Source organism: Dipodomys merriami, unplaced genomic scaffold (genome assembly GCF_024711535.1).
Source record: "Dipodomys merriami isolate MVZ:Mamm:240054 unplaced genomic scaffold, mDipMer1.0.p SCAF_31, whole genome shotgun sequence".
Classification (NCBI taxonomy): Eukaryota; Metazoa; Chordata; class Mammalia; order Rodentia; family Heteromyidae; genus Dipodomys; species Dipodomys merriami.
Window position 1 is genome coordinate 14,795,337 of NW_027204604.1, and position 20,778 is coordinate 14,816,114.

The window sequence follows — 20,778 nt, forward strand, 5'->3', positions numbered from 1 at the left end:
CATACTATTGAATGAGCTGAGTACTGAGTGTGTGTGTGTGTGTGTGTGTGTGTGTGTGTGTGTGTGTGTGTGTGTGTGGTGTATGCGCGCGTATGTTTATAATAAGAGATGTGTTTTGGTGTACCCCATCCCAGTATAAAAATCTATTTCTAGCCCAGTGCTGGTGGCTCATGCATGTAATCCTAGATGCTCTGGAGACTGAGATCTAAGGCTCAAAGCCCACACAGAAAAGTCTATTTGATCTCTAATTAGCCAGTAAAGCTGGAAGTAGAGGTGTGGCTCAAGTGGTAGATGAACAAAAAATTCTAAGGGAAAGCACTCTGGCCCTGAGTTCAAGCACATACACACACACATACACACACACATGAGTGTGCACATGCATACTTACACACTTATTCTTTCCTATATGCTGCAGTTCTTAAAAATACGTTGAAAAATAAAGCCCTGTACTTGTCTAAATGATGGCTTCAATTGAGTTGCTCTGCTTTTTTTTGTTTTGTTTTTAATCAAAGGAAATTTATAAATGAAAAGAAACATTTCCAAATGTGAATATTCATCTTACAATTCTGTTGAAACCATCCCTGTTACTCTGAATTCCTTTATGTTTCCTGGAAAATTCTTCCACGAAATCCCTGTGAGTTCAATGCAAGCCACAAGACAAAAGGTAGCCAGGGTCAAGATTTTCTGTCCCCTGGAGACACTCCAGCACCTCACGCCGCTGGAAATGCCCTAAGATGGGTAATTTCTTCCTTTCCCTTTTTAATGGATTTTCCATGGTAAGACTGATAAATGCTCTAAACAACATTAAAGATTAACAAAGCCCATTCCCAAAGGTCTTTAAGTTTCAGCAAAATATTTAACCCCAAGTCATGCAAAAGAATCTCATTGTAAATAAGGAAATTTGGAAAGAGTACTTCCCGGCATCTTCGAAGTCCTAACAGTGGCTGCTCCCTACAATTCATAATCACAATAACTCGAAGGAGAAAGATTTTGGTCTTAGTCCACTTTGCATCGGTCTTATAGAACTTACTGCTTAATGGTCTGTCATCCTTAATTGGCATTAATGACTGTTAATGACAAGTTATATTATTCCTTAACACTAGGTATCCCCCCCCCATACTGCTGAAACCACATCTGCATGCATTTGCCCCTGCATCAGACTGCATTATACATAAAGAGCACTTCTCTCTGAGCAACAATCCTCACACTCTAAACCCAGCCTTGTACCCAGCATGCCCCTCGTCAGACTTCCAGTACACAGATGCTTTATATTCACATTTTTTCCCCTTGTAAATCCTTCTCAAAGTAAACACGGCAACTTTTCCACGCATACCACATGTACAACTTTACAAATGAGAGGCGCCGAATCAGCTAGAACCTACTCACAAAGAAATCTGGCATCCGGAATAATTCCATCACTCAAATCAATTCTCCAATCCATTGACTGCCAAGACTCTGATACCCTCATCTGCACACTACCTAGCTTTTCAGTTCCACTGGAAATCATTTTTAAAGGATCATTTGAAAACACCTTACCTATTAAGGACATAGTTATGAATTTAAAAAAAAAAACACCAAGGAAACATTTGTATTCACTTATTTAGAACTGTTCAGATACCTTTTTGGTTCCCATAGAAAAATGAAATGGCTTAAGCCTTCCATGGCTTGTAATTTTAGCTACTCAGGAAGCTGAGATCTGAGGCTCATGGTTCAAAACCGGTCAGGAAAAAGTCTGTGAGACTCTTATCTCCAGTGAATCACCAAAAGGCCAAAAGAAAACGGAGCTGTGGCTCGTGTGGTAAAGCATTAGCCTTGAGCAAAAATGCTCAGGGACAGCACCTAGGCCCTGAGTTCAAGCCCCAGTACCTCTCCTGCCCCTCCCCCCACTTTCATGAAAAGCATGATTGGCCACTTGTAGAGAGCTTCCGTGTTTCCCTGACTCCCCTTGCAAGCTTTGCATTCAAAGTCTGCTGTGTCCTTCCTTTGAAAATCTCTAGCAGCCTTAGGAAATCAGAAGCTCCCGGTGTTGAAGAGCCAGGTTTCCTCCCATGCCAGCAAAAGTAAGAAAGTGCTCTTATTAACAAAACATACTTCAAACTCAAACCTAAGATACACTTTTTAAACCAGGAACAAGCCCCGTAGCTTCTGAATGTGCCTTCGAGGGCACTGAAAATTCTCAGCTTTTCATCTGGATGAAAAGTTAACTTTGCCATTAGTTATTCAGCCTAAGTTTCAGGAAATCACATAATTATGTAGGTAAACAGAAATCCTTATACAAACAAGCGCTGTGTTTACAATGTACTCATCCATTAAAATCATCGATGGACATCATACATTATGAGGACTAAACAGAAGCCAGGCAGACGGCTGGCAACCTCTGTTTGCCGGTTCCTCAACCGAAGATGGTAAACATCCTATTGGAATCTGCTCTGAAAACAAAGGCTTTACCAACCTAATGTCAAGGTAAATAGGTAGCAAATACCCATGGATACTGAACACAGTTAAATTAGGGTCTAAGTGCAATTGAACGTTGGCCATGTGTTTTCTTCTGAATAAAACCTTCAAGAGGACACCATGAAACTATAGCTCAATCCTTAGTAACTTTAGACAACAGCTTACTAGTCATCTGACAAATAACTTTTTAAACCACAAAGCATGAATTAAAAAAAATATGAAGTACATTCTGCTATTCATAACAACAAAACGCTTACCAACATTTCAGGTTGGATATCATCCACCAAATTAAAAAACTACACAGAATAAGTCCAGCTACGGGCGTCCTGAAGTGCTGGCCATTTAATTCTTCTTAACTTAGAAAAAGGAGAGAAAGCAGGATGCTGGAAACTCCTGCCTGCAATCCTCCATACTCAGGAGGCTGAGAGCAGAGGATTAGACTTCAAAGCCAGCTGGGGCAGACAAATCTGTGAGCCTTTTATCTCCAGTTAACCAGCAAAAAGCTGGTGTGGAGGTGTGACTCAAGTGATAGAGCACCAGCCTGGAGTGCAAAAGCCAAGAGAGAGCACAAGGCCCAGTACTGGCATCAAAAAAAGTATATATACTGTCCGTGACTAGGAACCTATTATTCAGAAGCATAACAACATCCTTTTTGGGGGGCTATTGGAAGGGAGTCGTACCTTAAGTTCTTTGAAGAAGATGCTACCCCTGGCCCACTCAACAATGGAGAAGAGGGTCTGATCTGCCATTTTGCACATTAACCCGAACGTGCTCAGCTTCTCGTGCTTGCCTCGGTTTGCCTGCTCTTGCTGTAGGTGGGCCATGATTTTGCCTTGAACTTGAGGTTCGTCGGGCTCACATTTCATGAGTTCCAGTATCAGCTGCGGGATGCTGGCTGGAGAGCTGGTCTGGTAACTATCCATGTAGGAGTAACCCATGATGGACTCCGGAGAGCTGGTGTAGGGGTCTGGGTACTCAGACTTGATGGCCCGGCTAGGAAAGTGGCCGTAGGTCTGGTAAGCTGGCAGGCTGTTGGGAGGTGGCATTGTCATGCTAATGGGGGATGTGACAAAGGGACTTCGGTCATAGTCTGTGGGAGGCAAGGCGGTGTGGTTCAGAGGTAGGCCCTTGGAAGCAGAATGGATGTTCTGAATGGCAGAGGAGATGCTTAGCTCAGAGGGCATGGCCTGGATCACTTGAGACATGGCTTCTAGCTTCAGTCCATTGGCTCGGATGAGGGCTTTCTTCTGCTGCTTCAAGGCCCTGTCCCTCTTGTACATTGGCCCAAATTTGTTCCTTCCTCCACGCATCCGGTCAGCCCGGACAGCTATTGAGGAGAGAAGGGGGTGGAAGAAAGGGTAAAATAAGATGCACATTCTTAGCCTGTTCCCGCTACTCCAAGTTTTTACTAATGTTGAAGACTGACTAGAAATGGTTGTGTAGCTATGTTTTTGTATTACCATTCACCTACAGGATTCTAAGAGTTAAAAAAAAAAAAAAAAAAAAGAGGAAAAAAGAAAAAAGAAGAACAAAAAGTATGACTTTTTAATGATATTTTCCCCCCTCCAAGTGTGCTTTACTGCTCAAAATTGTTTGGATAAATTAAGCCTTTTTGTGAACTAAAAAGATTTTATAATTTTTGTTTCATCTAGGAGGTAATTTAATATAGCTAAGAAAGAGAATCAAGGGGCTGGGAAGGTAGCTCAGTGATAGAGTGCTTGCCTTGTATCCATGAGGCTCTGAGTTCGATTCCTCAGCACCACATAAGCAGAAAATACCAGAAGTGGTGCTGTGGCTCAAGTGGTGGAGTGTTAGCCTTGAGCTAAAGAGCACAGTGCCCAGGCCCAGAGTTCAGGCCCCATGACTGACACAAAACAAAACAAAACAAAAAAAGAAAGAAAGAAAGAGACTCAAGCCAGGCACTGGTAGCTCTTGCCTGTAATCCTAGTTACTCAGGAGGCTGAGATCTGAGGATTGTGATTCAAAGCCAGGCTGTCCAAAAAAGTCCGTGAGATTTTTATATCCAATTAACCACCAAAAAGCTGGAAGTGGACCTGTGGCTGAAGTGGCAGATCACCAGCCTTGAGCACAGAAGCTAACAGACAGCACCTAGACACTGAGTTCAAACCCCAGCACCAGCACAAAGAAAGGAAGGAAGAGAAAGAAAGACAGAGACAGAGACACAAAGACAGAATCAGTGTTCATACTGAAGTATCCATGTCTGTCATAAATGTTTATGGAAGCTCAAATTATCTCTGCTGTATAGCTGTTTCTCTTATTTCGGGGGAGAAATGGTGAAACAACCCATTTCTGTATTAAACAGTGAGCACTTTTCCTTCTGGCATCTTCCTCTGGGTCATTTGGGGTGATCTGGTTACAAAAGAGTTAGGTATACAGTAGCTCTTCTTGGAAAAAAATGGTTTTCACCTGGTCTAGATCACGGCACATTCGTGAACTACCAGTTGTTTTTCACGTGAGCAAGAGGACAAAATTAAAGCACATTCCTTTCAAAAAGCTATCTCAGGGCCTCTTCTGGCACACCAGGGCCTGGAGTCCGGGGCCTGTCCATTACCCTGGCTAGCAACTCTCCCCAAGTCCATCATGACCCGTGGCGCTTAGAAACCACGGGCTGCCATCTGCCACGGGACCAGCTGAAATTGCTGGAGGTTAAGTTTTTGAGCTTTTTATCTTAGGATTAGTATCACATGAAAAATTTATGGTGAACTCTAGGTATCCAAAATACTACACACAATCATACATAACGAGTGTTTCATCTGAATGATAATGTGTTGGATATCCAACTGTTTCATTCCACGGCTAAATGTAGATACCATGAGTGACTAACATGCAATTTAATTTTCAAGATAAGTAAACGCTTCAAGATAAACAATGCAAAAAAAAATCAAATAGCTGGCATCATTGGAAATAGTAGCATCTAGCTTTTTCATCTTCTGGGTCTGAAACATCTAACTCATTATTCCCCTATTTGATAAACAAGATTGGTGATAAGAAAATTAATAAGCACCAATGCTTTCCTTTCTTACATCTCTAAAGCAGTCCTGATGACATCCAAACCAGCCATTTTTATGTGAAGAAATCTGTTAGCAATTCAGACAATTTGAAATTATTATGTTGGGGTTTTTTTTTTTTTAGTATTTTCTGTCAAATATGAGTTCTACATCTCTCCCCCACCCCTAAATTCCCCTCCGTGGCCTGTACCTCAATGATCAAATAGAAGGCACTGTTCTATCTAGCAACTTCATGGACATGTGTCCCTGTTAGTAGTTTATTTGCAGTATATTTAATCTGGGCAAAGCCAGTAGGTCAAAGGCTGGAAAATAGCAGCCTACCCTAACAGCCCACGAACTACAAATTATTTACAGCAGTCACATATTAACTTTACTGCCGCCAATCTGAACTCTGAAGTGTATAACAAAGTATGGTGTGGCTTTTGAGGAAATCATTTTCTTGTTCTTGTCCAACCATTGCTACTGACTATTTTTCACGCTTCCTATCTGTTATTTTATTTTGTACAATCCTTATCACGTCTTTTAAATGAAAGTATGCTGTATTTCTGCAGCATAAAAAAATTTTCTTTGCACAGTGAACTCCTTTTGCTCAAAAATTATGAAATTTGTATTAACAATTAGGATGAGGAGGTCTACCAAGGAAAGATAGAAATCAAACTTTTACTTTGCTTACTCAAAAAGAATATTTAAACTTCATGGACTGATTTGTAAATTAATTATATTTATTGTTCTCAGTGGAATAGCTCTAATCTTGTTGATCTTTTTAGGACTGAAAAAAATACATCTACTCCTAAATGTAAAATAAGGGTGGGGGGGGTGACAATTTTTTTTTTTTATTAAATGTCAAATGAGAAGTTTGTGTTTTTTAAATGTGAAACCACCATGCAAACAAAACAGAAAGACCTTCCATCCATGCTATAGTGCTAAAAGAGTGGAAAAATGTGAATCTGTTGCCACCTCATGTTTTTGTGTATCTCTACTTGGAGACTTTTAGTAAGCAATTGTCTTTAGAAGAATCTTACCTTCTAGCTTCATTCCAACACTTAGACATTTTTGAAATCGACAGTAAGGACAGCGTTTTCTCTGTGTTTTGTCAATTTGGCAGTTCTGGTTTTCTATACATGTGTACCTTTTATTATTTTGGACAGTTCGCTTAAAAAATCCCTGCAAGACAGAGCAAACAGTGAGACAGATTTTAAACCTACCACTTTCCCTCCTTTGTTTCATTTTAAGGAAATCACCAGTAAATCCTTTCATTGTACTAGTTGGGTCCTGATGTGATTCTGTGGTTTATTTTATATTTCAACAAAATCAACCCTCTACAATACGGTCAGATCACAGTGGAGATTTTTCTGCCCCCAAGTTATAGTCCTGAGGAATGACATGGAAACCTGGAGAGACTTGATTCCATACCACTGTAGCCTGGGTTAGAAAAAGGAACAACAACAAACCCTGTATTGACCAGTGATTGTTTTTAAGTCTGCCTTCCTTTTCATCTTCATGTTCCTGACAGAGGTGCTCATGGAGATTCAGATTGTTTTTAAGAAGTCAGAAATAATTCCAGTACAATCCCAATGGGGAAAACAATAGCAAAACTCCTTAGATCGTTTACAAATGTCAACACTAGATAGTTAAAAGCAAAAGGATTGAAAGAGCAAAATGGGAAAGTGCTCACAATTTCACTGGAAAGCATTCTAGTCGGGGTGGGGGTGGGGGAATATTTTTATCTTTTAAAAGAAAGATGAAATTTATAGATTACGGAAGAGCATGGATCTCAAAGCTGAATTGTATCAGTTTATGCTTTCCTTGCAGTTGGCATGAAAGGATTAATCAAGATAAAATTTGTAAATAGAATAAAGACATTTCTAAGTCGGTATTCTTATCTTATTAGTTGTAAACAGAAGTAATCTGTGCTATAGAGAAAGAAGAGATTAGTACTGCTTTATATAGTTGTACTTAAGTTTTTTTACGGTAAAAATGTTGAAACAAAATACTGAACTCACTGAGAGTATATAAAAAAAAATCTACCATTATTTTAAAAAAGTGCTTGTACTTGCAGCATAGACTACCCTAAAGTTATAATGTACTTGGGAAAAATACTTTGTCACGTTCTTGCTCAAGAGCAACGATGTTTTAAATATATATAAATCAAGTGAAATCAATATTTAGGACTGATAGCAATGAACATCTTTCTACAGCTACATCACTTTACTACAATAAAAATATTTTAAAGCTATAAGACTGGTAAAGTTTTCTAAACAGCCTATTTTTTCTTTTGCCTTTTGAACTAAATCAGACACATATTTCTAAGTATCATCTAAGACTTTCATCTTTGAGGGGGGCAGAAGCCTACATTTATCTTTCAGAAAAAAAATGCAATGGTTTGCACTGAGTTTGCACATTGTATTTTTTTTTTTTACAGGTAATATGTGGACATACCTTACAACTTTCACAGGTCAGGAGTCCGTAATGATATCCAGATACTTTATCTCCACACACAGGACACAACTCCTCAAGATCTTCATCATAGGAATAATTCACCATTTTAAATTGAGACACTGAAAGAAGAGGGGGAAAAAGATATACACACCTCCAGTTCATTTGAACCCACGCAGGGTTCTAATCCTGCGAGGAAATACATTTTTGATGACTGGTGGACAAATATCACCAGGTAAATGTATAAAATAAAATAGTATATATATATACATATATATATATTTATCCAAGTGATCCTGAAAAGAGCTATTTTTACACTTAAAGGAAAACATCTCTGGGCGTCAATGACCAGATACCATACTTTTAAATTTAAAAAAGAACACAAATTTCTTTTAAACTGACTAGTGTTGAACCCAGGTCTCATAACTCTGTAAAACAGAATAGGAGCCGCCGCATGGAAAGGAAGATCCCGGGACTCACTTTGCAATTTCTGGAGTTAATTCCAAAATGCCACCTTTGATACACACGGACGAACACACAGACAAGACAGACACACACACTCCCGAAGCAGTTTCCTGGACACGCATTTAGCTGTTTGCACTAATTGGCAAACTGTTCTTTTCTGCAGAGAATCCCAAGCCCCAGACGCCCGGCTTCTCCACATCAGCCCCAAGTTGATGGGCAGCGGGAGGCCGCTCGCCCCCCGGCCGGACCTGTTAGAGTAATCGAATCATTCATTCCGTTCTCTACTAGAGACGGCGCAGGTCTGCTTACTTTCATCTCCTCGCGTTGGAGAAATGTCCTGCGAAAAGTGACAAGAAGGGAAAAGATAGGACGCCTACCCAGAAGTGGGGGGAGGGAAGGGGATGTGGGGGAGAAGAAAAGAAACGCCAGGTGGTTGGTCTCCTGGCCGGGCGCTGGGCCGGTAATGAACTTCACGTGCTGGCGGCGATCGGCGCGAACCACCCACACCTCCAGATCGCCCGGTAACACACACAAAAGCAGGCCACGGCCACACGCGGCTCCCTGCCGGGGTCCGGTGACCGCCTTCCTGGGAACACCACCCCGAGAGGCCGTGATAAACTACACCCAAAAGGTCGGGGAGCAGACGACCCCCACACACAGGTACCCGCTCGCGTCCCGCCTGCGCCCTTGCGCACAGCGGAGAGGGAGGTGAGGGTGGACGGCACCCAGGACAGGGTCACCCGGGGGTAGGACTGATCAGTCCCGTCGGGCCACTGCGCCCTGCTCTCCAGAACCTTCTCCTTAGCCCCCGGCGCGCGCCCAGCCCTGCGCCGCGGCTCCGCCCTTGGCTACTCCCGGCGCGCAAAGTCGCCGTTTGTTCTCAGTTAATTAGTGGCCGGCGGGGCGCGGGGGGGGGGGGGAACCCCACACTCGTCTGTAACTTCCTCTGATTTACTAAATAGCAACGCGCCCCCGCCTCGCTGCCCACCTACCTGGCCACCGGATCACCATTCTGGCCTCCTGGCAGATGGAACTGATTTGAAAAAAAAAAAAAAAAAAAATCAAGTTTAGGCCCGGCCTAAAGCAAGGGCTGCGGCAAGGACCCGGGTGGCGGCCGCAGTACTTGGGGGGCACAGCGGGCCGAGCCCAGAGTCTCTCCCAGGCGCCGGCCCGGGGCTGGGCCTTGAACCGGACGGAGTGACCCAGAGTTTGGGAAAATCCCGGGACACCCGGCGCCGGGGGTGGGGTGCGGGACGCGGGTTCCGTCCGCACCTCGGCAGCCGGATCGCGGCTCCCAGGGCGCCCCGCTAAGGATTGGGGACTCAGGCTGGAGTGCGTGGAGAGCGCTCCGAAAACTCGTGACCACGGTCTCCAAGCTGACTTTAGGGACGGAGAGAAAAGTCACTTTACCCAGGGTTGTGGTTCTCTAGCTCCTTCTCCCCACCAAGGAACCCCCAACTTCACACCTAAGGGGGCACAGGCCGGCTGGGGCCGAGTCTGACACGGACCAGCCCCGGGCGCGAGGTTAGGAGCCCCAAGGAAATCCAAAGCCAGGCTAGATGCGGAGCCGGGCGCCGCGGGGCGAGGCCGGGAGGGGAGGGGGGGTCGGAGGTCGCTGCCCCCCGCCCGGCTGCCAGCCACAAGGTCCCCCACGGGCCCCCCCCGTCTCTGTCCCGAGCGAGGAGCGGGGACCACGGCCGTGGACGCTGGGGTCTCGGGGACACTGGCGCCGACGACGCCGGGAAGTTTCGGCGAAGTTCGGCGCGCGAGGCAGGGAGCGGATCCTGTTTGGGGGGAGGGGGGTCCCCCGTGAGTCCGTGTGTGTGCGTGACTCTATCACAGTCAGATCACGCATGCAAATGGGGCGGGCGACTCGAAGGAGCCGGAGATCCCCACGGGAGGCGTTCTCCACGCCGCGCTCGAACCCAGGGCTGGGCGGGTGGCCGCGGGGACCCTCAATCCTTACCACCTCTCTTTGGGGGGGTGGCCGGTCGCGTCCAGAAGGACCCCCCCGAACCTCATCTAGGAAGCCTTCCCCAGCACCGCCTTCCCCTCCCCTACAGGGTCCCGATCGACCTGCACGCACAGCCCGCGCGGCCGCGGGAAGCCCCAACTTCCCATCGGGACCCCAGACCCGTGCAGGCTGCCACCCCTCCCCGGGGCCGTACCGAGTCCCGCTTCCCGCGCTCCCCACCCCTAACTCCCCCTCGATCCTAGCTGCGGGGCGGGGAGGCGGGGGGGGGGGGGACGCCTCGCTGGGTCACCAGGCTGCGGACACCCACAAAGTTAGCCTGGGGACGCTTTCAGCCGCCGGGGAGGAAGGCCTGGGCCGGACCACTGGAGGGGGGGGGAGATCGCCACCCCCACCCCCTGCCTGCCACCCCTGGGTTCCTCCGCCCCGGGGCGACACGGGGTGTCCCAGCCTCCCGGGCGGCCCGGCCCGCGCCAGCCAGGACTCCGCTCTCATGCCTCCCCGGCCCTTTCAAGTTCGCTCTAAGAGGACGGCGCGCCGCTGCCGCCGCCGCCGCGCCGGGGCCCGGGCCGCACATCCTGCGCGCGGGGAAGCGGCGAGGACGGAGGAGCCCCGGAGACTTTTCCTCGCATTGTTCCCGGAGCCAACGCCACAAACTTCGGCAGAGCTCCACACAGCCACGTCCACGTCCCCACCCGCGCCCACACCCACGTCCGCATCCACACTGGCTATTTGGGAATGGGGGGGGTGGGAGGATAAACGGCTTGATTCCTTTTTTCCCTCTCTTCCTCTCCTTCTGTGGTTCGCAATCAAGTGGTGGGAAAACAAATAGGACTTCCAGAGTATTCTGCGCTCCCGGATGGACGGCGGAGCCCGGCGCGCACGTCCACCCGCCCCACCGCGTTCCACGTTTCGCCCGGGACGGGGCGAGGCAACTTTCCCGTCACCCGAAGTGGGTGCCAGGTCCGAGCTGGCGTCGGGGTTCGGCCTGGGGGTTCGGGTGATCCCATGGCACTGGTTTTTTTGGGGATGGTAGTGGTGGAGGCGCTTTCTCTCCGTACTTGACTTTCTCCCCTTCCTCACCGGCGCGGGGGAGGGGGGGCAGAGCCGTGCCAAAAGCCCCGGCCCGCTCCCGGGGTTCGGAGACACTCCCTCACTCTCCCCGCATCCCGCCGGACGGCCGCGATCCTCGGAGGTCCCCCCCCCCCCCCCGCCCCGCTCGTCTAGCTCGGGTGCCCTCCGCGCGTAATTAGAAGCGGCCAATTAGACACTGATCACAAAAGCTCTGCCTATGCCGTTCTAGAGTCCTAAACTTTTATGCCCTCCATGGGGGGGTCTCCCCCCACCATGGCCGCCCAGCAGCCCGAGGCCAGCAGCGACCTCCCCGGCTTCCCGCGCCGGGCGGGGACGCGGCGGGGAGCCGGGGCGCCGCGCGTGGCCGGCTTACCTTGCATGGCTTCCGGCATCTGCCCCTGGTCCCCATGCGCTCGAGCCAGTGCCAGGGCTTCCGTCTCCACTTTGGGCAGCATGACCAGGCGGGCCTCAGGGTCGGTGCGCCAAGCCCAGCTACCTGCACACGGGCGGCGGGAGGTCCAACTCCGGCGGAGACGGAGAAGGGGCGCCGCGGTGCCCGCCCGCCCAGCCGCCCAGCCGCCGGGCAGGAACTCAGCCCCGTCCGCTTCCGCAGCCCCGGAGCTGCCCCGAGCTGCGAGGAGCGGGTCAGGGCCGGGGAAGCCGACGAGGAAGGGCGTCCGAGCGCCCGCGGCGGCGGGGACGCAGCTGCCCGGGACGGCGCTCGGCGCGCGGCCGGGCTCCGGGGGGCGGCGGCCGCGGGGCTGCCAACGCCGCCGCGGCTGAGCGGCTGCCGCGGCTCCGGACGGCTCCGAAGACTCGCTCCTCCCGCCCTCCGGCTCGGGATCGGCAGGGGTCTCTCTCTCCCTCTCTCTCCTCCTCTCTGGTCTGCTCTCTCTCTCTCTCTCTCTCTCTCTCTCTCTCTGCGCTCCTCTCCCGTCCGCTCGCCGCGCCTCCCCTCCGCCCCTCTCCCGAGCTCTCCCAGCCTCGCTCCCGCGGCTCGGAGTTGCGAGTTCCAGCCCGGAGGAGATGGGGACGGCCCTGGGCAGGACGGGGAGGGCAGGAGGGGGGGGGGGGCGACGAGGCGCAGCGAGGTAAGTACGGCTGGGTGGGCGGGAGGCTGGGGCCGGGGACGCGGGTTCCGGACTCAGGTCGGACCCTGGTCTCCAGCCAATGAGGATGCGCTTGTTCCCACGCCTGCCCCAACCTCTTCACCCCGCCTCAACCCCAGCCCACCCCACCCCGGCCCGCGGGGAGGGCGCAGAGGTCTCGGGAGAAACCCCCCGGGGGCGCGCGAGGTGGGGCCGAGGGAAAGCGAGAAGGGATGGGAAGGGCCGGTGAAGGGGAGTCCTCGCCCGGCTGGGGCGGGTGGGAAGCCCGAGAAGAATTAAATCCTAGGTGAAAAGACGCACCGGAGGGAAAGGGATGCGCAGGTCACCAGATCGCTTTCGTCTGTCTGTCTGTCTGTCTGTCTGTCTGTCTGTCTGTCTGTCTGTCTGTCTCTCCAAATGCACAGGGTCTCTGGGCATTCTTTCTCTCCACGACGCTCAGTCCGTTGGAGAGGCCCCCACGCGAGTCCCTGAGAGGCTTGAGAGAGGATGGCGGTCAGCAAGGGGAGCGCTAGGTCCCCGAGATTCCATCCTCTTACTGGAAATTAGAGGAAAGGACAGTGGTTCTGCTCTCCTCGGCCTCCTCCGCTTAGAAGGAGCCCAGCACCCGAGCTCAACTCGAGTGTCTTGCTGAGGGACTTCCGACTGCGCGCCGCAGAGTTCCAGATAAAATGGCCAGTCTAATTTCCCGTTTCACCCTGCTGTTTCTTTGGTGAAGAAACCCAAAGGTGCGCGCTCTCTCTCTCTCTCTCTCTCTCTCTCTCTCTCTCTCTCTCTCTCTCTCTCTCTCTCTCTCTCTCTCTCTCTCTCTCTCTCTCTCTCCCTCTCTAGTTTCAAGAACCATCTGTTAGGCAAGCTCTTCTGCCACCAGCCCTTCAAAGTTTTCAGATCCCAACCCAAGATGAAACACAGTCCCAGTCTCCTGATTGCTCTCAAAAAGCCTCCACGCCGGGGCTCTGCCTCTGAACAGAGTAATTATCACAGTCCACCCACAAGGGGGTGAATTTGAATCTCAAAAGATCTAAAGTTATTCTATTTAAATGGCAAAGGGATCACACACTCCAAACAACCCAGCCCAGTCAGCAGAATTTCAATTAATCCAATCGCCACTGCCTAGCTGCTCACACTTGGGCAATCCGTGGACTGTTTGTTGCCTTTAAGAAGCTGATTTAGGGCTGGGAAGGTGGCTCAGTGGGAGAGTGCTTGCCTTGCAGGCTTGAGGCCCTGGGTTCGGTTCCTCAGCACCACATAAGCAGAAAAACCCAGACGTGGTGCTGTGGCTCAGCTGAAGAGCTGAGGGACAGTGTCCAGGTCCAGAGTTCAATCCCCAGGACCCGCAAAGAAGCTGATTTGTCTCTTTGCTCTTTACTGAGAATCTAAACTATTGGAATTTCCATTTCCATGAGCGCCTAAGTGTTGAAAATCGGGGAGGCCTTGGTTTGTATAGGGGGGCGTGGATGGACCCCAAATCAATGACTCTTAATGCCATGTTGAAAATGTAGTTGTCTATCCTTAATGTCTATCCTTCCACAGTTCCGAAAGGAATGAATCTCAGGCTCCGATCACTGCATACCTGGTTTGGGGTGAGTTCATTGAACTGGAAAAGCAGGTCATTACAAAGGGTGAAGAACAAGCTCTCAGCACATCCCCAAACACCAGACTCTCTTCCTTTCCTCCTATCTGTCTGGTGGAGTTGTAGGCAGAGTTTAGGGACACTGGAGGAACTGAAAGGGGCTCTGACAGAACCTTGACGTTGATGTGTCACAAGAAACTCTGCCTGATAGGAGTTGAGACTGAGGCCAAGCTCTGCGGCCAGGCTTCAGGGACGGAAGGGACAGCCCAGTCCAATCTGTCCCCCGTTTCCCCCCCCCCCAAAGATGCTGGGTGATAGTGGCTGAAGGCCATGTGGCATCCATTTCTCTTCCCACAGGTAGACTTTCCAGGAAAGAAAAAAGCCACACAGAAAGGGGGTGCCAGTACGAAGACTGGGGAGATTCAAGTTGAGGTTGGAAAGAATCTGACCTCTAAGTTTAAGGGGTGTTCTGGAGGGCAGGACCGGGACTTCTTGGAAGCTGAAGTCAGGACACCCTACCCCCTTACTCATCCCCTCCTCCCCCAGAGAACACGGCCTTTTCTAAGAACCCAGGGAACTGTGAGCCCGGAGGCCTTCACCCTGGAGCTGGAGCTGGAAAAGCGCCCGGGGGCGCCCGGTGTTGATGGCTTCTAGAGACCTGGACCCCCCACCCCCAGGCCTGTGGCTTCGGGACAGCAAATCTGTCCGGAATGGAGGGGCGCACTCACCTTTCCCGAGTTACTGTTCAAGTTTAGGGGGAGCGGCGGAGTCTCCGGCCCAGGTGCCGACGTCTGGGCAGGGAGGGAGGGAGGGCGGGACTGGGCTACGACACAAAAGTCACCCCAGAGTCCCCTGCACCCCTTTTCAGTGCCGCCTTCCCCCAGATTCTTTCCTCGTTCCCAGCACCCTCTCTGGTCCCTCGATCCTCTGTTTCTATTGTGCACGGGGGAGGGGGACCCCCACTTGAAGCCGGGACGGGCCTTGGATAGGCCTGGGCATCTTCCAGAATGGTCTGGTCAGGAGGGCCCGGTGGGAAGGCGGAGCCCGGGCAGGGGGGAGAGAGGGGGTCTCGGGTGACCGGGAAGCTTCCACGTTCTAAGACAGACGGCGAGGCGGGAAGGGAGGCTTGATGCAGAGTGCAACGGGACCTGTGTGGTCCACACTGAAGCTCACCGTGGCCTTGGCCACCCATGGCGTGCACGATCACGGGGCGGGAGGCCTTCCCCTCCTCCACGGGAGACACCTTTGTACCAAAGGCACTGGTTCCCTCCGTGGGAGCACGCAGGGGACCCCCACACACTTCTGCGGGGAGGCGAACGGATGGCGAGACCCGACATGGCGTCCCGAACACCGGTGGGCAGTGCCAGGTTGAGCTGTGGCGCGCGCCCGGAGTTTCTTTGCCAACTTCCAGCCAACTTTTCTCTCCACCCCCCCCACGCCCTCCCCGGTCCTCCCAGCCCGGGTCTCCGGGGCTCGGCCTCCCTGCTCCCCACTGTGGCGGCCGGGATTGATTGACAGATGCAATGACGCGGGATGAAGGCTCGGGGAGGCTCCCGCAAGCCTTGAAGAGCCTGAGAATCGCAGTCCCCGCATATTTTATCCAGCCCCCCTCCCCAGCTGGCTGGAGGTGGGGAGGTCTCGAACTCCCCACCCTGGAGCGGGAGCAGCGCGCCCCGCACCTCCCCGCACAGCCTGGGTCGTCTACGCGGGAAAGGCACCCCCAAAGCCCCACGGCCCGAGTTTCCCCAAGCGAGCGCAGCGAGCGCGATCGGGCGGGCGTGGGGGGCGCCGCGCGCCTGGGTAAAGCCCACCGAGCCCAGAACAACTTCCAGCGCCGCCCCCGGCGCCCGCAGCCGCCTTTGCTTTTGAAATCACCCAACTGCTCCCACGCACCTACTTTATCAGCCGCAGCGAGAAACATACAAGTGTGAATTCTTTCTCCCTTCCTTCCTTGCTTCCCTCCCTCCCTACTTCCTTCCTTCCCTCCTTCCTTCCTCCCTCCCACTTTTCTTCCCTCCCTTCTTCCTTCCCTCTCTCCCTTCCTTTTTCTTTTTTTCCCTTCTCTCCCTCCCTCCTTCCTTTCCCTTTTCTTTCTGCTTTCTTCTTTATTTTCTTTCTTTCTCTTCCTTTCTTTTCTCTTTCTTTCTTTCTCTTCCTTTCTTTCTTTCTCTTCCTTTCTTTCTTTCCTTCCTTCCTTCCCTCCCTCCCTCCCTTTCCTTCCTTCCTTCCTTCCTTGCTTGCTTGCTTGCTAGCTTGCTTCTCTTCCCCACTAGGCAAAGATAGCCCCGGGGAAAGTTTATCTCAAGGATCAAGCTCCGATTTTGCCCAAGTTTTCCGCCCCTCCCATCTGAAAAACCCATCATTGGGGCCTGGGCCTTTTCCGGCTCTGCTCCACTCGGGGGTGGGGAGGGATCCCGGGGCGTGGGGACCCCCGGGCTGGCTTCCCGCCCCTCCCCCCTTAGGCTTTCCCCGACTCCTGCACTTTGTCGCGGAGTTTGGGAAACGGGTTCAATTCCACCCAGCCAGGCACTCGGCTGACAGCCGCCGGCGAAGCTACGGAAATAGAATGGAGAGCAGCGCTAGGGCGCTCGCCAAACCCGGCCCAGGGCAGAGGGGGCACCCGGGGACCACCCGTCTACACGGCCGCCGCGGGGTCCTCCCTGGGAGGGGAGGGAAGTACACGCAACTGTCTGGATGATTGGACAGCCCCGGCGGAGAGGGGGTGCGGGCCGGAGAGGGGGTGCGGGCCGGAGAGGGGGTGCGGGCTTCGGCCGGCCCAGGCTATGGAAACCTGAGGCTCCTGAGTAAAACCCACTTCGCTGACGACCCCTGCACTTCTTTTGGAGGCGCGTGCTGCCCGTTCCCCCCGACTTCAGAGTGGGGGCCCCCCTCCCTCCCTCTCTCCTTTCTCTCTCCTCCCTCTCTACTCTCTTTCCCCTCTCCCTCCCCCTTCTCTCTCCCCTCTTCTCTCCCTCTCTTCTCTCCCCCCTCTTCTCTCTCCTCTCCTCTCTCCCTCTCTTCCCCCCCATAGGGTGGGTTTGCCAGTTCTGCTCAAAACTGAAAGCCCAGCCACCCCGAATTCCTTAAGACCTCAGACCGCTCCCTTTTCCTTTTCCTTTTCCTCCCTCCCTCCCTTCCTTCCTTGATCTCCCTACGTAGCCCACACCAGCCTCAACTCGGGATCCTCCTGCCTCAGCCTCCCCGCATGCTGCCGAGAGGTCACCGAAGCTCTGCCTGAAACTAGGGCCACTCCCCATCCACAGCCCGCCCCGCCCCCCATTTGAGCCAGGAACTATGGCCTCAGCACTTTCAGGAGACTCTTCCACCTATCCGGGCACACAGGAAGCTCTGGCGGGGCAGAGGATCCCACTGCGGGGCGCCTCCGTGGGGGGAAAGACCTGGGCGCGCAGGGAAGGAAGAGTCCTCGGGCGCTCTCCGTACCCACATACGGGTATGGGAAGGGGCAGGCCCCCTTCCGCCGGCAGTCAGGTCACCCGCAGGCCTGGGCACAAATCTGGGCAAAGCAGCAGGGAAGGCAGATGTCTGGAGGCCAAGGAGCCTAAAGATGGTCCCTAGTGGACGCCTGTAATCCTAGCTACTCAGGAGGCTGAGATCTGAGGAAGCCAGCTCAGGCAGGAAAGCCCGGGAACCTCTTATCTCCAATACACCACCAAAAAGAAAAAGAAGTGGCATTGTGGCTCAAAGGGGTAGAGCGCTGGCCTTGAGCACAAAAGCTCAGGGACAGCACCCAGGCCCTGAGCTCAAGCCCCAGGACCTACACTCTATACACACACACACACACACACACACACACACACACAGAGAGAGAGAGAGAGAGAGAGAGAGAGAGAGAGAGAGAGAGAGAGAGAGAGAGAGAGAGAGAGAGAGAGAGATGGCCTGACAGCCCTCAACAAAGCCTGGAACGCGTCCAGTCATTTCCACACACCCTCAAAGTTTCATCTCTCAAAGAGGCCCATGTCCCTTACTTAAGCGTCCCCCAAACCCTGGCCATCCTGGGGGGGGGACTGTTCCTGGTCTCCAAACCCTGGCCATCCTGGGGGGGAGACTGTTCCTGGTCTCCTGCACACCCCCGCCCAACTTCCACTCTTGTGAATTCTCTAGGAATCCATATCTGGCATCCACGATGGATGAAAAGAGACTATACAGACAGAGCTATTCACAAAGGGCTTTCCTTTTTATGGCTTGTGCTAGCACTGGGGCTTGAACTCAGGGCCCTGTGCTGGTGCGTGGATTTCTTGCCTATGGCTGGTGTTCTACCACCTGAGTCATGCTTCCAGTCCTACAAATGTCTTTCTTATGTCTTTTAAGAGGAAGTCTAATGTTTTCCATCATACTTCCTTGATACTATATCAAGAGTATGCATACACCATAGGGAGAGAGTCTGGATTTCAGACTCTTAATTTGGGGCTTCATCTCTCTCTGGACAATCTGAGTCATTCTTGTGTCACATGACTTCCTGGTTGTATTTTTTTTAAGCTAGAAAATGGGGTTACCGAAGTAAACTTGGTAACTAAAAGAGAGTGAAAAAAAGAAAGGAGCCTTCCATAGTCCGTGCTGTTCATAATACAAGTTTCCCTCAAACTTCACCTAAACTCACCCCTCTGTAAGGGAAGTAACACACAAGACAAATGAGGAAGCTACTCTAAGGACTGTTCATACATGTTTGCTGCTGGGCGCTGGGGGCTCAAGCCTGTAATCCTAGCTTCTCAGGAGGCTGAGAGCTGAGGATCATGGTTCAAAACCAGCCTAAGCAGGAAAGTCCCTGAGACTACCATTTCCAATAAACTACCCAGAGAAAGGTGGAAGTGGCTTGTGGCTCAAGGGGTAGAGCAGCACTAGCCTTGAGTGAAATTAGCTCAGGGACAGTGCCCAGGCCTGGAGTTCAAGCCCAGGAACCAGTATGGATCTTTTCTTATCAATCACACAAAGCCCTATATAACAGCTTCCTAAAAAGGGCCAACACCCCCATTTGTCTGCTCAATTTCAGCCCAGTTGATTTTCAGGCTCTACCTCTCAGCCTTCTGGGCCTCCTCCCCAAAGGACAGTGCCTGCCTAACTCCCAAGTTTCTTGACACCAACTCAGAGAAGTTTAAGATCCGGTAAGGCAAAGAGGAGGTAAAACAAGTCCAAGTAGTAGCTCTAGCTGTGCATCGGGGAACACTGGAGTCTAGTGATTTTTAGCTCAAGTTCAAGATTATAGCTAAGGGAAGCCTTAGGATCCGCTAGCATGGTTCCTTCTGGACAGGACAGGAGAAGAAAACCCACAACCACGCCTGGTTCTCCCTTCCTCCAAAAATTTCCTTTGGTTTATATATTAAATGAGCAAAATCAGGGTGCCAATGGCTCACACCTATAATCTTAGCTACTCAGGAGACTGAGATCTGAGGATCCTGGTTTGAAGTCAGCCTGGGCAGACAAATCTATGAGATTTACCCCTAATTAACCAGCAAAAGGCCAGAGTGGAGCTGTGGCTAGAATGGTAGAGCACCAGACCTGAGTGGAAAAAGCTAAGTGAGATCAGCAGATGCTAAGTTCAAATCCCAGTATCATCACAAAATAAAAACAAGAAAGCTGGGTACCAGTCACTCATGCCTGAAATCCTAGCTACTCAAGAGGCTGAGATTATGATGGTTGCAGTTCAAAGTTAGCCTGGGCAGGACAATCCATGTGACTGCTATCTCCAATTAACCAGCAAAAAGCTAGAGCTGGGGCGCAGGTGGTAGAGCACTAGCCTTGAGCAAAAAACAAAACGAAAGGACAGCACAAGGCCCAGTACCAGCACACACGTACACATACACCCCCCCCCCACACAGCGTTTTGAAGAAACAGTGAACTCTGGTCACCACCTGTGGATTCAGGTGTTATTTGTGACACAGTGTTTTGGAGGTGGGGCAGAGAAGAAAAGGATGCACTTGGTTTAAGCTTCCTGGAGGGGAACTGGCAGTAGTGGGGCTGGAGACTGCGTTGGGCATAGTTATCTGGAGGTTATCTTCTGTCTCCTTGAACAATGCCTGCCTTCAGAGATCCAGGGAGCCAGCCCTGAGCTCGTGAGAGGTTATCAGGGAAATAAAATCAGACTTAAGAGTGTTAAGAGGACCAGATAGCAGGCCTTGTATCAGGGACTCCACGGTGTTTACCCTGTGTACGGTGCACCTTTAACTGTGCAAGCCTAACTCCCTGTGGCGGGCATGCCCTGTTATATTGAATGTGCAGCAAATGTTCTGCAGATGCACTGATCTCCCAGTACTTAATGTAAATTTAAGTCAAATCATGTGGGTCATATTTGGAGAGTCAATAAATCCTTGATATAGAACATGTTTAATTCTTTATTTTTTTTTCTAGGGATAGCCAACTCTAAAACAAGAAAACCTACAACCTAGGCCCCAGACTACAGGTCTGAGCAGTGTCCCGGGCCATCGTTGAGCCTGGGGACACTGGCATGAGCGTTTGGATGATTATCTTGCAGGTGGGCACCAGGAAGGACCTGACCTGGGTTGGGAGATTTTTCTCGAGGGCGGATCTCACGGCGCCTTGGAAACCATTTTTTACAGGAAAAAATAACTTTGTTACTATTACTGTGCTGTAACAGAGTGGCTAGCATTTATCTCAGAAATCCAGTCATGAGTGCATTTCTCTCCCCCCCCTCCT

At 51.3% G+C, this 20,778-nt stretch overlaps 1 protein-coding gene across 2 annotated transcripts in view; it reads right to left on the minus strand.

Annotated features, from left to right (window-relative positions):
• Positions 1 to 20,778, minus strand: part of Nr5a2 (nuclear receptor subfamily 5 group A member 2) — a 108,819-nt gene that overhangs the window by 85,042 nt on the left and 2,999 nt on the right. Inside the window, exons 1-4 of one of the 2 annotated variants that reach the window (XM_070041876.1) lie at positions 11,804 to 11,891; positions 7,923 to 8,041; positions 6,506 to 6,647; positions 3,135 to 3,781 (exon numbers count right to left, since the gene is read on the minus strand). In XM_070041876.1, the coding sequence (XP_069897977.1) occupies positions 3,135 to 3,781; positions 6,506 to 6,647; positions 7,923 to 8,041; positions 11,804 to 11,885 (990 nt within the window). In that variant the 5' untranslated portion in view covers positions 11,886 to 11,891. Of the gene's footprint in view, positions 1 to 3,134; positions 3,782 to 6,505; positions 6,648 to 7,922; positions 8,042 to 11,803; positions 11,892 to 20,778 lie in introns of those variants that run through there. The other variant, XM_070041874.1, reaches the window with a different exon arrangement.